At 40.5% G+C, this 16,248-nt stretch overlaps 1 protein-coding gene across 9 annotated transcripts in view; it reads right to left on the bottom strand.

The window, feature by feature from the left end:
- LOC119855619 (intraflagellar transport protein 74 homolog) overlaps nucleotides 1-16,248 on the bottom strand; it is a 165,735-nt gene that overhangs the window by 108,471 nt on the left and 41,016 nt on the right. For 5 of the 9 annotated variants that reach the window (XM_043515104.1, XM_043515105.1, XM_043515108.1 and 2 more), the window contains exons 13-16: nucleotides 10,697-10,776; nucleotides 8,628-8,630; nucleotides 3,274-3,327; nucleotides 410-507 (exon numbers count right to left, since the gene is read on the bottom strand). In XM_043515104.1, the coding sequence (XP_043371039.1) occupies nucleotides 410-507; nucleotides 3,274-3,327; nucleotides 8,628-8,630; nucleotides 10,697-10,776 (235 nt within the window). The remainder of the gene's footprint in view (nucleotides 1-409; nucleotides 508-3,273; nucleotides 3,328-8,627; nucleotides 8,631-10,696; nucleotides 10,777-16,248) is intronic. The other 4 variants (XM_043515106.1, XM_038402007.2, XM_043515109.1 and 1 more) reach the window with 2 other exon arrangements.

The raw sequence follows: 16,248 nt of genomic DNA, 5'->3' as shown, positions 1-16,248 counted from the left end.
TAAAAACAACATAAATTAGAATATGGAAAATAATCTAAGGGAGATGACTGAATCCTCCCCTTCATTTATAATATTCAGACTTGGCCTAGATAAACTAGCAAAACAACGACATTTCTTAGTTTTAGTACTCTTGTATGTTTCATACTGATGGATTATAGTAACTCTTTTTGTTCTGGTCACAAATATCATCTGATTTTATTAATTGTAAAATTTCCCTCAAAAGACTGACAGAGAATACAACAGTAATCAAATAAATTCTACTTTGTTACAACAACATATGGTATCAGTTTACTGTTTGGAAGATAATTACACCAATAATATTTAATCACCACTGTTCTATTTAATTTGCTCAATGTCTTTTATGAGGCTATGACTGCCTAATTTATCAGAGACAGAGAAAGGCACTTACCCTACTTGAGTGTTCTAACAGTGCAACAATGTTGGCCTCTATCTGTGCCTTCCGTTCCAGTTCCTGTGTCTTCATCTCTTCAAAAGTCTCAAGAAAGTCTACAGATTAAAAAAACAAGATAAGGGAGGCTGCTGCTGTTTACATAAACATTCTGGGTTCTCCATTATAACTGTACTTACTCTGAATTCAACAGCAAATATAGAAATACCTCACTGTAGTTTTACAAAATTATATGTTATAACACCTAAGATTTAAATATACTTTAATTTAAATAAAATATTCTATCAAGTAATTTCATGGTTACTAAATGCTGGGGGTCTGAGAAGTTTTGTGGTTTTATTATTTTAAGCTGTATTTTACTATTTACCATTTTGTTAAAATTTTAAATATGGGAACAAGTGAGAAATAATCACATTTTTAAAATAAAATCAAGTACAGCTTGCTTATTTAAGACATTTATTTGCTGAGTTAAGTGGAAGAGATTTTTTTCCCAGTTCCATTTTTTTTTTAGAATGATGCCATATCAACGTATTTTTTGGCATTTTTGGTACTTATAGAATTGTTCACTCAAGATGTCTGCGTCTGGGTAACAGTCTATAAAATTAAAGAGGAACAACACAAGGATGACAACAGAAGGGTGGAAACTAAGACAACACAAATAACTTTAGAGACTCTCCATTATAATATTTACCAATCCATCTAAATCTATTTCTGAAAAGCAAACTCATTAGCTTTATCTTCAACATATTACATACAAGTCTAGCACTCTTAGACAATGCACTGAAAGCTCACTAGAAAAGCCTTAAGGAGAGACTGAGTACTAAAAGCCTTTTCTTTAAGTCTCCTCAATTGCCATTTAACTCCCCTACAGCTATTTCAGAACACAGGAGCAAAATTCTTCCTTGCCCACTGCTCAGACCATTTTGTGCCCCCATCAAGACCCTTCTGTGCCTCTCTTATGCCTTTCCCATCAAATTTAATTTAATACAGAGACTGAGTCAGTCAGTCAGACAGACCAAGGAAGCTTGAGGCAGAAGAAAGGAACAAAGAGGCATGCTTTTGTAGTAGAGGGGACCTTTTCCCCTGAGATCCAACCAGGATTTGGAGCTAAAGGATAGTGACTGCAGGGGTCAGCTAGACAGACTTCATGTTTTGAAGGAGAAGCCATAAGCTGCAAGAGGAGAACCCTTGACACCTAGGGGACTCTGAAAAAATTCCAAAGAATGCTCAAGAGAGGTGAGGAAACTGAGGCAGGGAATGGTATATAGGTTTTTGATTATTTTAGATAGCACAAAAATCAAAGAGTAATTATGTTGGATTCATTTGCAAAGCCTGTGTCCGTTTGCTTGAACTATCACTGAACCCTGAAGAGGTAAAACATAGCCCAGAGTATCTGCAAGTTTGAAGCTCTGGGAAAGTGTGTGCTTAAGCAACAGAGGAATATTGGGGAGCTCACATTAGTTTCATGGCCTAGGCAGCTGGATTATGGGACCTCAACTGTCAGAAGAAAGGGTGTTAGAAAGGGAATCTGAAACCTGTAAGTGTGCCTAGAAACCCAGAGACAGTGCCTGGACTTTGCTCAGGCTCAGGAAAGCTTATAAGCACATGTGTCCAGGCATGTTACATATTAGAGAAAAGAAGACTAAAGTATTACTTGCTAGATTTTGAGCCAAAGAAGATGGGTAAATGTCATTAAGGATATCAAACAGGAATGCCTTCTGCCCCACAAAATCCCCACAAATATTTTCTCTCCACAATTTTAGAAAGAGAGTTGAAACTCTCAGCAACAGAGGGAATGGAAAAATGGGAATTATGAAATAAACTTACCTTTAGAAAGAAACATCTTAAATGTGTTCCTAGAGATCATTACAACACAAAGATGTATAAAGTAAACCTTTTCCATACTAATTCTATAAAGGAACAAAATCTGAGGTATCAATGGATGTCCATGTATGTCTGACATAAGTATTTTGACTCAAGTTGTGGATTTAGTAGAGAATTATTACCCCAAACCTAACCGAGATTCACAAGCCGACCACTTTTTCAACCTAACAGTCAGTGCTTTCTCCTAAAAGTTAAAAAAAAAAAAAAATCTAACATGATATATACTACTCTTCTTGTGTATTGTGTAGCCTCCCTCTTCTCATTCTAAATGCTCCTTAAACAAATTTTTCTTTTGGCAAAGTTTATATATACCCATCTCACCAACACTGCCTTCTTTCATGCAAACTGGTTTTCTACATGGTATGTGTCTAAATCTGTTGGTAAGCTCTTGGAAGTTCCTGGTTTGGGCTTTGTAAAGAGCCATATATATTTATAATTATCCTATTGTTAGAATGTTTATAGAGCCTTTTAAAATAAATTTTTGCCCTAAATGTTTTGCACCCTGACTTCACCTCTGCTGAGGCTTCTATGTCACGAGACCTCATTGGTAAGTCAGAAAGCTTTAGTAGTACTTATCTTAGATAAATAAGTCAAAATGTCCTAACGGTGTAGTTTCCGATTCTCAGAGTAACCTCAAAGTTTGGCTCGTATTCAGAACACCGGTGGGCACTCCATGGCATTTTTATTTAACTTTCATTTTAGCACATTTTAAAAAATTCATTTTATTTTAGCTTTTATCTTGTAAAAACGTGTTCCTGAAATCTAACACCAGATGATGAGCCAGGAAAGGTGCTCCAATCATCTGTAAATTTGCAGTATCAGTTACCTCGTGCTGAGGCATCTCTGAATCAGGTAACAGGGTCTTAAGACAAGTGGTCAGCAGGTCAGCAGTTTTGGGGTTCAAATAAATTGTGCTTTGACAATCCAAAAAGCCTTGTGCTTTGGCAGTTCAGGAGTCTAATCTGTAACAAACAACTTACTGTCCATGCTTTCCTCTCTCTTCTTCAGCTCCTTGTATTTCAGATTTTTCTCCCCTACAAGAGACGTAATATTGATTTACCTTCAAAACATCAACTGCTCCGAACTCTACATTATGTTTTTTATATGTCTTTTTTTATTAACTCAATCCTGTAGCCCTTAGGTAGACAAAACTTTGATTATCTAAAACGTGAATTCTGCATACTTAAGCACAAAAGGATTGGACTGTATGTTATTTACATGTCTCACTATAATCATTGTCAATCAACAGCAAATTATACACATTTTCAAAAAAGGGAATCAGCATAACAATATGTCGTCAGTATAAATCTTCAGGTTTTTTTTTTTAAACTATACATAGTGGGACAGAGGTCAAATGCCTCAGAATTTGACAGTGCCCCAAATATTTTTTTAAAATTGTATTAGTTGGCAGATCTTTTTTAAAATTAAGGGCCAATACATTTTAGAATATTAGTCTGTTTCACTTTCTAGTGTTGGAAAATCACATTTGTGCAATTAGGCCACGTCGTTGACTGGTAAACTACGTCATTCTGCAATTCTTTTTAAGATTTGGGAAGTGATGTCAGTTTCTCTGGCTTTCAGCAAGCAAGATTACTTTGTGATGTGCTTTCTGGATATTAGTAAGGTAGCAATCTTCAATAAAATAAGATAAAAAAAAACCTGCACCATCTATATTGTCACCCATTAGGATGGTCTTAAATAACTAACTCATGGTTCTGCTTCATCCCTAATTTGGGTTTCAGCTGCATTAGTCACATGCAAGAATATGACTATCCAGTAGAAAGCATAATATAACCATTTAGCTTTCTACAGCATAACAATTTACTGGTGGTGGTGGGGAAAGCTATGTTAAGACGAGATTAAGCTGAGAATTTGAATGCATAAGTGAGGAAATGTTCCCTTCCTGACAAATTTGTGTACATTAAACAAACTTTATTTTTTAAAAACATTTAAACATGCTCTAGACTATATAAATGTTTATTCAGAGGGTCAAATTCATTGTGTGTACCTCTAACAAACCATTTGGATCAGATTGTAACTTTCACCGTTAACCTGTGCAAGGGAGAAAGAAAGCATTGCTTGCATTCACTACCCATATCGCAAGTAGCCACACAGGGGGGAAAAGTAGCTTTTATGGAGCTGACTTCTCTTGCTCAAGTAGGCTGAGTAAACAAGCAAGTAATGGGGAGCTTTGGCTCCACACTCAATGTGCCAGCCACAATAGCTGTGCTGGCAATAATTCAAATAAATAACAGCAGCCGCAGCAGAGTTTAGGGCTGGTGCAGATTACTCTCCCTGCTGGAGGAAGGGGAAATTGGAGATCACATTGTGACTCTGAATCACAATCTAGTTACCAGTCAAAAAGAACAGAAGTACTTGTGGCACCTTAGAGACTAACAAATTTATTTGAGCATAAGCTTTCGTGTGCTACAGCTCACTTCATCAGATGCATGCAGTGGAAAATACAGTAGGATGATTTTATATACATAGAGAACATGAAACTATGGGTGTTATCATACACACTATAACAAGAGTGATCAGTTAAGGTGAGCTATTACCAGCAGGAGAGAAAACAAAAACCAACAAACAAAAACACCTTTTGTAGTGATAATCAAGATGGGCCATTTCCAGCAGTTGACAAGAATGCGTGAGGAACAGCGGGGGGGGGGGGGGGGGGGAAGAGGAAATAAACATGGGGAAATAGTTTTACTTTGTGTAATGACACATCCACTCCCAGTCTTTATTCAAGCCTAATTTAATGGTGTCTAGTTTGCAAATTCATTCCAATTCAGCAGTCTCTCACTGGAGTCTGTTTTTGAAGTTTTTTTGTTGTAATATTGTAACTTTTAGGTCTGTAATCGAGTGACCAGAGAGGTTGAAGTGTTCTCTGACTGGTTTTTGAATGTTATAATTCTTGACAACTGATTTGTGTCCATTTATTCTTTTACGAACAGACTGTCCGGTTTGGCCAATGTACATGGCAAAGGGGCTTTGCTGGCACATGATGGCATATATCACATTGGTAGATGTGCAGGTGAATGAGCCTCCGATAGTGTGGCTGATGTGATTAGGCCCTATGGTGGTGTCCCCTGAATAGATATGTGGGCACAGTTGCAACGGGCTTTGTTGCAAGGATAGGTTTCTGGGTTAGTGTTTTTGTTGTGTGGTGCGTGGTTGTTGGTGAGTATTTGCTTCAGGTTGGGGGCCTGTCTGTAAGCAAGGACTGGCTGTCTCCCAAGATCTGTGAGAGTGATGGGTCATCCTTCAGGATAGGTTGTAGATCCTTGATGATGCGTTGGAGAGGTTTTAGTTGGGGGCTGAAGGTGACTGATAGTGGCGTTCTGTTACTTTCTTTATTGGGCCTGTCCTGTAGTAGGTAACTTCTGGGTACTCTTCTGGCTCTGTCAATCTGTTTTTTCACTTCAGCAGGTGGGTATTGTCGTTGTAAGAACGCTTCATAGAGATCTTGTCAGTGTTTGCCTCTGTCTGAGGGGTTGGAGCAAATGTGGTTGTATCGTAGAGTTTGGCTATAGACAATGGATCATATGATGTGGTCTGGATGAATGCTGGAGGCATGTAGGTAAGCGTAGTGGTCAGTAGGTTTCCAGTATAGGGTGGTATTTATGTGACCATCACTTATTAGCACTGTAGTGTCCAGGAAGTGGATCTCTTGTGTGGACTGGTCCAGGCTGAGGTTGATGGTGGGATGAAAATTGTTGAAATCATGGTGGAATTCCTCAAGGGCTTCTTTTCCATGGGTCCAGATGATGAAGATGTCATCAATGTAGCGCAAGTAGAGTAGGGGCATTAGGGGACGAGAGCTGAGGAAGTGTTGTTCTAAGTCAGCCATAAAAATGCTGGCATACTGTGGGGCCATGTGGGTACCCATAGCAGTGCCGCTGACTTGAAGGTATACATTGTCCCCAAATGTGAAATAGTTATGGGTGAGGACAAAGTTAAAAAGTTCAGCCACCATGTGAACAATGTTCTTTTTGCAGATACAGACTAACATGGCTGCTATTCTGAAACTAGTTACCAGTCTGCTCTTAAAGTAGTCCAGCTATGTGCTTCCCCTCATTCAGGGCTTGTGGCAAGCTGTAATTTAGTCCAAAGTGAACAGGGTTTAGGTACCAAAATTCACTTCAGCATGGGAACAAAATGTAATGAAAATTTGTTTAAAATAATGCTAAGATAAGACCGTTAGAATGTTTTTAACAGCAACAGTATCAGTATATATACCATGATGCCCTTAACTCAAGCCACCTTTGTACCTAAATACTGGGTTACAAGAAGTCTTCAATTAAGGAGTCTCAGAACAGGGGAAGACACTTGCTATATATGCTGCAAAATTTCAAGAAGATGGCACAAGTTCATCATGTTGTGGCAGGCTTAACTTAATAAGTGCCTGGTTTGAAATTCAGTCTTATCACTAATTTCAGCATATGTCCGAGCATTTAAAAAGCACAGAAGAAAAGGAAAAGCTGGATATAGATTTAACTGAGCAAGCACATTTTCCCCGAGGTCTTTTACATCTACATCCTCTCTGCTTTCCTTTTTATCTAGTGCATATAAACAATAAGCATAATCAGTGGCCTCTGAGGTTCAGTGATTTTGCTTGAGTTTCCTTGCAGCTGTGCCCTTGTTTCTTGCTGACTCTCCCTTTCATGATACAGGGTAAATTAGCAGCATGAAGTTCATTCCACTTGCTAGAAGACTGTGCATCACTCTACATGGTTAGCTCGTTAAGGCTCACTGTAAGCAATCTAAAAGAGTTTAAAGAATTATAGCACTAGTTTTAAAATGTCCATAGTGTATAAATAAGTTTAGCTCAAAAGTTTGAATTATTTTACCAATAACATACTTTAAATATTCTGTACATTTAATACATTCCATACATCTGATTTATTAGGCATTTGTGTTTGGTCACTTAAATGTCATTGCCAACTTACAAGTCACATATTGTAAGTGGACTTTTTTTTTAAACTATATTATTTTAGATTATTAAAAGTTAAAATTTTAAAATCCTAATTACTTGCTTCTCTGCTTGGACAATAAAAATCAGTGAAGTCAGTTTTAGTTTTGTTTACAACAGTCACTTTTACTTTCATGTTTTTAGCGGTGAAATATTTGGATTTCAAATGCTGTAAAGGAATTTTTAGTTGTATAAAATCAATGGTTTTCATTTGACATTTTCATTTTATTTTTTTGAAACATTACTATTGAACTGAGACTTTATAAAAAGCTTATTTATATAAAATTTAAATTTGGGGCCAAATATAAGTTAACGTAGTTCCAGTCCAATAACAGAAGTACATTGAAAAAAATTACATCCTAACCTTTAATAATATTATTTGCTCTACATTCTTCCTATTGTGTTTGAATCAGTTTGCAAGGTGCTCTAATTCACTACTGAGCAATTTTCCCATAAACTTCACCCACCTCTGGATAGCACTGCTTTACTTTTCAAATTCATTGTAGGTCCTACTAAAAACCTCTAATAAGAGGCTTTTACAAGAAGCACCTTGGCTCTCAACATTCGCACAAGAAATGGGCAGGAGAAGCCAGATGCAGTCCAGAGCACAAAGAGAGAGAATGACTATTTCAGCTACTGTTTTGGAAATTACTTTTTGTGCTATCCAGCTGATGTTCATGTTAACATTAAAAATTTGGCCCTGATTCACCAAAGAATTTAAGCATATGTGTAAGTTCATGCTTATTTAGCAAAGCACATATGCATGTGCTTAACTTCAAGTACTATAAGCCTTTAGTCTACCTTGTAAAAATGTGGGTGACAAAAGGTTCAAATGAGTATAATTTACGGACAAGGACGAGGTTAAGCACAGATTACGAGGACAAGTTATGTAATCACTACTTTCACGGTCAAAAATATAGCAGTCATGCAGTGATGTTTTAAACAGATAAAAAGCTGATGAGGGAAAAAAATACAGAAAATAAATTTCATGGGGCAGATTCTCAGCTGGTGTAAACTGTTGTATCTCCATGGTGCTATGGCAATTTAGACAGGTAGGCTCTGTCCCCATAGTGCACGAACAAGGTCAGTGCCCAATACATTCCTGATTCAATCTAGATTGTAGGAAACATTACTGGCTATCAGATAATTATACAAGGTAGTCTCATTCAGCATGTAATACTTATCTTCTACTGATCATTCCAGGTATTAGGGTACCAGCACTTCTATTAAATGTACTTCATACACTTCTTTTAAACAAAGGCCTTTAGAAAACAAATGGCGGCAGCAGAACAAGTGCAATGGAGGACCAGCAAAAAAGTTGCAAAATTATAAAACTAAACTAAGAAGCAATTCACTTCTTACCTTCTACACTCATCCAATGATACAAAGATAACGGTGTTGGAAACCAAATGAAAAGAAAAATAAAAGCAAAATAGTAAAGCTCTTACTGCTATTGGAAAAAGGGAAATAATAAAAAAATGTTTTCAATAACAAGCTGTTAGTCTGGGAAACAATGAAAATGCTACATTTCAGTAATAAGAAATGAAATGTCATATAACAGATGGAGAAGAGAAACAGCAAGTATTATGCAATTGTTTAAGCTAAGCTCAATATCAGTATAATTGTCATTTCAAAGAAACTAGAGGTCACATTGTGTGCTGAGCCTCCTCTCAAGATGAAAAAATACTCAGGAGAGTGTGAGAAGATGGTCGATGTTAGTCTGGTGGGTCCTACACTTTTCTTGGCAGGAAGCTAAGATGCCACCCCTTGCCCCTGTTCTTGGGGCATCGATGGCCCCGCTAATGGCCCAGGAAGGTGGTAAATGGGGGAAGTGGGGGAGGGGTCTGGGTTTGCTCCTCAATCTGAGCCCCTGCCCCTCTCAACCCCTGCGGGTTCTTAGCCTCTTCCCCCTTGGGTGGGGTACCTGCAGTCCTTAGATGCTGGGGAAGGGAGTCTCCCTCCCCTACTGGGCAGGGTCCCCCTTACTTCGGTTCTCTTATTTTCCAAGTCTCACAGCACACCTTCAAGCTCCAGTCCTCTCTCCTTCCTCCTCTGTCTGCCTGAATCAAGGGGTTTTATTACGTTCCTAACAGGGCCTTAGTTGATTGCAGGTGCTCCAAGTAACCTGCAGCCACCTTCCCTAGTCTACAGGGAACCATGCTTTAATTAGCCTTTAGCTTATAAATTTCCCCTCTAGCACTCTCCCACTGCTCCCTGGCCCTCCTGTATCACAAGAGTTAAAAATATTATAATTATTTACACACACATTTTAATTTAAATGTCTCATACGAAGCAAAATAACTTCTGTTACAGAGATTCCCGCAGCAGCATCATCGTAACAATGCAGCTCCCAGTCAAAGTAAGAGCCACCAGAATTAGAACAAGCCTTTGCCTGGGCTGAGTTTCCAGGGTGAACAGAATTTTGTCAGGGCTGGTAAGGGCCTAAACTAAACTTCCCCAGCTGGACTAAGCAACAGCAAGCCTTGATTAGACTCCCAGGCTAAACTGAATCTCTCATAATTGGAACAGGCCTCTGCCTAAGCCAGGGTCTCAAGTCAATTTCAGTCCTACACTAAGTCTTCCAAAGCTGGAGTAGGACTCTTTTTAAGTCAGGCTAGAAAGTCACTTTTAAAGCTGGGGTGAGCGTTATAACTCCTTAAGCCCTCTACCACTAAGCTCCAGTCAATAAGCAATCACTCAGAGATGGAACACCCTATCGAAGCCGATTCAGAGATGGACCACTGTTTGCTCAAAGTCAAAGATCTGCTCTGCCTCCAGTTGCTATGGAACAGGGAATGAGCTATTGTGTAGACTGTCAGGGACAGAAAATATATGATCTGACATACTTGGTCAAAGCATTGGTCAATCAAGTTGTTATTCTGCTAGTTGGCCGGGGCTCAAACATCTGATGCTTCAAAGGAAGACTTCAGCTCCATTTTCATGTTTCACATTATACATTGTTCATTACAAGCAACGAACATTCCAAAATCCAAATTAACTGACAATATTTCAGAGACCAAAGACAACACAAAAATTACAGTATTTTGTTTTTCTGGTGATATACTACTAGTTTTATAGTGGTGCCAGTAATAAAGGCTTGGTTTTTCCTCAAGAAGCCATGCAGATATGATTGGGACAACACAGAAGAAAAAGATAGGTGCACTAAGTGCTATTTTTCTACAGTCATTTTACTGACCAGAACCACACTTCTGACCTCAAGCCAATTTAAAGAACTCACAGTTTTGGACACCTACAAACTGGAGTTTGTGCCCTTCCAGATCAGGCTACACAAAAGATATTTGCAGATGCAAATCAGAGTTTTAGGACACCCCAAATTGCAAACTGCAAAACCATACAAACCACATGCAAACTTAAAGACAACTTTTCTAAATTTGGCTCTTTAAATTCTATTTTGAATTTGGTGCTATTACCTTGGTGCTCCTCCAGATCCATCTCAAGTCGTCGAATGACATCATTAAAATGGTTGATTTTTTCTTTTATTTCTGTCAGCCTAATAATAAATAATAAAATCTGGAGCTAAAAATGTGCTATTAAATGGTTAGCTTTTAAGAGGCACTATGAAGAGAAGGATCAGAATAAAAATAGTAAACAGAATGTATTACTAATACAAATATTAATAGAATAGTAAGGTTACTGTCTTTATAACAAACTTTTGTATGGCACCCCTCACTATGGTCTCTCAATGTACTAAACACATTGTTTCACAGACAAAAGGTTTTTAGTGCAAAACAAGGCAGAAACAAACATAATCACTACAATTATTCAGTTCTTATTCAGCTTTGTGTTAATATATGGGTCCCTCTGTTGGTTGTCATACAGCTTTACAGAGAGACAACAAATGGCATAACGCAGCAGGAAATAGTGATTTTTATTTAAATAAAATTCTCTGTACAATAATATTAATTAAGAAATATAAAACACTGTAGACTATAATCAAATAGATTAAGTAATTAAATTACATTCAGAAATTCTTCTGTAAATCTCCAACTATAATTCTTTGCCAATTATAATTTTTCTTAGCTACCAAGAATTCTGTTTAAGCAACTTATTAGCCAATCAAATGTTGGTTACTCAGTTTAAAAATAAATCCATAAAATGACCGTGACTGTGAATATTTAAATAAAATTGTGCACCATAGTTTCTAAGAGATTTAAAGAAAAAGGGTTACTAACCTCTCATAATTGTTCTTTGAGATGTTTTGCACGTGTCCTTTCCACTCTTGATAGGTGCGTACCCCACGCAGAGTCACCAGAAACTTTTCCCCTCAGTGGTATCTGCCGGAATGGCTTGAGCGCCCTCTGCTGATGGACCCACTGACCTTGAGCCCCCTCAGTTTCTTCCTTCCAGAAACTCTGATGCAGAGCGGTAGGAGGGTGGCTCGTTGAAAGGATATATGTGCAACACATCTCGAAGAACAATAGTTATGAAAGTTTAGTAACCATTTTTTCTTCAAGTGATTGCACATGTGCATTCTGCTCTTGATGATTCCCAAGCCATTAAATAGGCAGTTGGATCAGAGTTTATGTATGCGCAGACAATACAAAGCGACCAAATTTGGCATCATCTTTTGAATATTGAGTGATGGTGTAAAGGGAGAAGTAAGTGTATCCCGATGACCAGATTAGTGCTATGCAAATGTCCAGGATAGCCATCTGCAGCAGGAATGCTGCTGAGGGATATTTGCAATCTTGTAGAGTGGGCAGTCAATTTGTCTGGAGGAGACATGCCTGCCAGATCATAACATGTGCAGATACAAGAAGTTATCCAGGATGAAATTCTCTGAGTGGAGATCGAAAGACCTTTTATTCTGTCTGCTATGGCCATGAACAGTTAGGTGGATTGCCAGAATGGTTTGGTCCTGTCTATGTAGAATGCCAGTGCTTGTCTAATATGAGTAGTCATTGCTCGTCCGTATTTGCATGTGGTTTGGGGTAAAATGCAGGCAAGTAAATTGACTGGTATAAAAATTTGAAACTACTTTAGACAAAAACCTCAGATGAGGGCGCAAGTGCACCTTATCTTTAAAGAAGATTGTGTATTGTGGTTTGGATATAAGGGTGCACAGTTTGGAGACCCCTCTGGCAGAAGTGATAGCAATTGGGAAGATCACCTTCCAGGAAAGGTGTAGTATAAGCAGCATGTATAACCTCTAGAAAGAGGCTCAAATGGTGGTCTCATAAATTTAGCCAAAACTAAGTTCACATCCCAAGGAGAAATTGGCTCCCTTAGTTGAGGGTACAGGCCTTTAAGGAATCTAATTGTCATGTCATTAGAAAACAAAGAACAGTTATCCATGTGAGGGTGGAAAGCTGATATTGCTGCCAGGTGAGCTTTGAGAGAGGAAATCGCTAAGCCTTGCTGTTTCAGGTGCAGGAGATAGTCAAGTATTTGTTGGATGGATGAATGAATTGGAGAGACTCTGGTTTGACAAGCCCAGATAGAGAAACGCTTCCATTTTGACAGACAGGTGGCCCTGGTGAAAGGCCTTCTGCTACCTAGTAAGTGCTGGTGAACTTGCTGCGAGCAAACCTGCTCTTTGGGATTTAACCATGTAGCTTTCAGGCTGTTAAAAAAAAAAGGGTTCACAGGTTTGGGAGAAGCAGTCAACTGTGGTGCAGAGAGACCAAATCTGGGTGCAATGGGAGCAAGATTGGAGTTGCCACTGAAAGGTCCAGTAGAGTGGAGAACAAGTGTTGGTGGGGCCATGCTGGGGCTATTAATATAACCCAGGTGTGGTTCTGCTTGCTCTTTAGTAGCACTCTGTGTAGAAGTGGGATTGGGGGAAAAGCATAAGAAAGCTTTCCCATCCAGGGTAGCAGAAAGGTGGTCTGTGATGGAACCTGGACTGTGACTTTGTAGGGTGCAGAATTGGTGACATTTTCTGTTGTATTGTTTGCAAATAGGGGACTGCCCAAATAGACCTAGTACTGGAAAATGCTTCTGGCTACGTTGAGTGAAGAGACTGTTCATGGTGACTGGAGAAAGACCTGCTCAGGAGATCTGTTCCCTATCTGTTCAGGTAAAACATTGCTGCAATGTTTTCTGGAAGGACAAGCAGGTTTCTTCCCCGATATGAGGTAGGAAGGCAAGACAAATGGCCCTGACCTCTCTGACATTTAAATGAAGGGCAAGTTCTGTCGAGGACCAAAGACCCTGAGTTCAGAGCTCCAGGTGAGCTCCCCATCCTAGAGCCTGAAACCAAAGTCATTGATGGTTGAGGGCACAGGAAGCACCACACAAATTTTGATAGGATTCAACCACCAATTCAGCAAAATTAGAACCTGTGAAGGTACCATGAGCAAGTGTCCAGTTGCAGATGGTTTGGCGAGTACACTGAGGCCAGCCACGTTTGAAGGAATCTGAAGTGCAGCCTGGCATGCTGTACTACATATGTGCATCAGGCCATGTACCCTAGGAGTCTCATACAGTTTTGGACTGTTGTGATTGGATGAATCTTGAGTATTGTCATGAGAGATCGAATAGATTGGACTCTCGACTCTGGGAGGAGAGCTCTGGCCTAGCTAGAGTCCAACACATCCCCTATAAACCCTATCCTCTGCAATTGGCAAAGGATAGATTCATTTGCATTGATCAGCAGTCCTAAGGCCTTGAAGGCTGACTGAATAAGATGAACGCTGGATATAACCAGCAGTGCAAGTGGGCTGGTACGCTGTACTGGCAAGCTATTTATAGCCGGTACAGTGTACCGGAAAGAGACAACAGCAGGAGGGGCTGGGGGTTCTGCTCCTTTCCACACTGGTAGAGGTAGCGGGGAAAGGAGCAGAATGCTGGCAGCTCCACCAGCAGCTGTACTGCCCCCAGCCCTGCCCCCCAGCCCTGTCTTCGGCGGGGCTGCTGCTGTAGTACGAGGAAGGATGGAGACAGCTCCATGCCTGGAAGGGCAGGGGTGGGGCTGGGAGTTCTGCTCCTTTTCCCCGCTGTCTCCCGCAGCGGGAAAGGAGCAGAACTCCCAGCCCCGCCCCCTGCCCTTCCACAGAGTTTTATCTCCATCTGTGTACCACAGCAGCAGCCCCGGAAGAGGAGAGGGCTGGGGGGGCAGGGCTGGGGGTTCTGCTCCTTTCCCCGCTGGGAGGGGCAGCAGTGGGGAAAGGAGCTGAATGCCGGCAGCTCCCTGGCCGGCCCCCAGCCTCGCCACTGCCAGTCCTGTTTCTGGCACAGCAGGAGGAGGACAGAGCCTCCCTGCTCCCCACCACAGGAAACATAGGATGGATGTGGGAAGGGGATGCTGCTACCACAGCCAGACATTTTGTGAACACCCAAGGAGCTGCAAATAGACCGAATGGAAGCACCATGGACTGGTAATGTGAGTACTCCACTACCAATCTGAGGAACTTTCTGTGCACTTGGTATATCGACACATGAAAGCAGGGTGGCATATCAGTCTCTGGGATCCAGAGCGGGAATAACAGATGCCAGTGTGATCATGCAAAATGTAATCTTTTTGAGATAGATGTTGAGCTGATGCAGGTCTAAAATAGGCCTGAGATCTCCCTTGACTTTGGGATTAGAAAATAACAGGAGTAGAAACCTTTCCTTCTTAAATTCTGTGGAACTTCCTCTACGGCTCCCACCTGAAGAAGAGATTCAACCTCCTGGACCAGACGTTCTTTGTGAGAAGGGTCCCTGAAGAGGGATGAGGAGGGAAGGTGGGAAGGAAATACATTGGAAGGAATATCCCACTTCTACAGTGCTCAGCACCCACAAGTCATAGTGCTGAGACCAAGCGCTGATAAAATGGGTAAGGCAGTTTGCAAACAAATGACTAATTGAGTCTGGTATCCTGGGAACTGGTACAATGTCCTCAAGCTTCCCATCAAAATGCCTGCTTAGAACCCCCTGGATGTCTAGGTGAGGCAGGCACTAAAGCACAGGTAGAAAGAGAAGGTGGTCTACGCCTATAACCTTTAGTCTTCTTTCTCTGAGGTCCTGTTGGACAGCTGAAGCAGAATATTGGAGGGGCCGCTGAGGCATGAAGTGCTTCCTGAAAGGGGATAGGGTCTACAACCCCAGGGACTTTAATGTTGCCCTGAAGTCTTTTAACCCACGGCTTAGTGTGTCTGCTCCTAAAAGAGCAAGGATCCTTCAAAGGGCAGTTCCCGCACAATCTGTTAGACCTCCTGCAGGAGCCCAGAGGACTGCAATCAGGAGCTCCTACGCATGTTTGTGGCTGCCACGGACCTCCTGACCCTGTTGGTGCCAGCATCACCACCAATACAAGAGTTGATGCTGTTGGTGCCAGCAGACATGGAGCCTACAAATCCACTCAGTCCTACTTCTTGTTCAGCCAACCGCTAAGACAAACAAGTGTGTTTACATTTACAGGAGATAATGCTGCCTGCTTCTTATTTAAAACATCAAAGTGAAATATGAAAGTGAGAACAGACGTTCACATGGCACTTTTGTAGCTGGTATTGCAAGGTATTTAAATGCCAGGTATGCGAAACATTCACTTGCCCCTTCATGCTTCGGCCACCATTCCAGAGGACACGCTTCCAGGCTGATGACACTTCTTAAAAAAATAATGCGTTAATTAAATTTGTGACTGAATTGCTTGGGGGAGAATTGTATGTGCCCTGTTTTACCTGCATTCTGCCATATATTTCATGTTATAACAGCCTTGGATGATAACCCAGCACATGTTAAGCACTGGAATAAATTGCCTAGGGAGGCTGTGGAATCTCCATCATTGGGGATTTTTAAGAGCAGGTTAGACAAATACCTGTCAGGGATGGTCTAAATAATACTTAGTCCCGCCTTGAGTGTAGGGAACTGGACTAGATGACTTCTCGAGGTCCCTTCCAGTTCTATGATTCTGTATTGTTCATTTTAAGAATACTTTCACTGCAGATTTCACAAAACGCAAAAAAGGTACCAAATGTGAGATTTCTAAAGATAGCTACAGCATTCGACCCAAGGTTTAAGAATCTGAAGTGCTTTCCAA

This window comes from Dermochelys coriacea, chromosome 5 (genome assembly GCF_009764565.3).
Source record: "Dermochelys coriacea isolate rDerCor1 chromosome 5, rDerCor1.pri.v4, whole genome shotgun sequence".
NCBI classification, from domain to species: domain Eukaryota; kingdom Metazoa; phylum Chordata; order Testudines; family Dermochelyidae; genus Dermochelys; species Dermochelys coriacea.
Note: the sequence above shows the minus strand (reverse complement) of the source record. Positions and strands in the feature narration are given on the sequence as shown.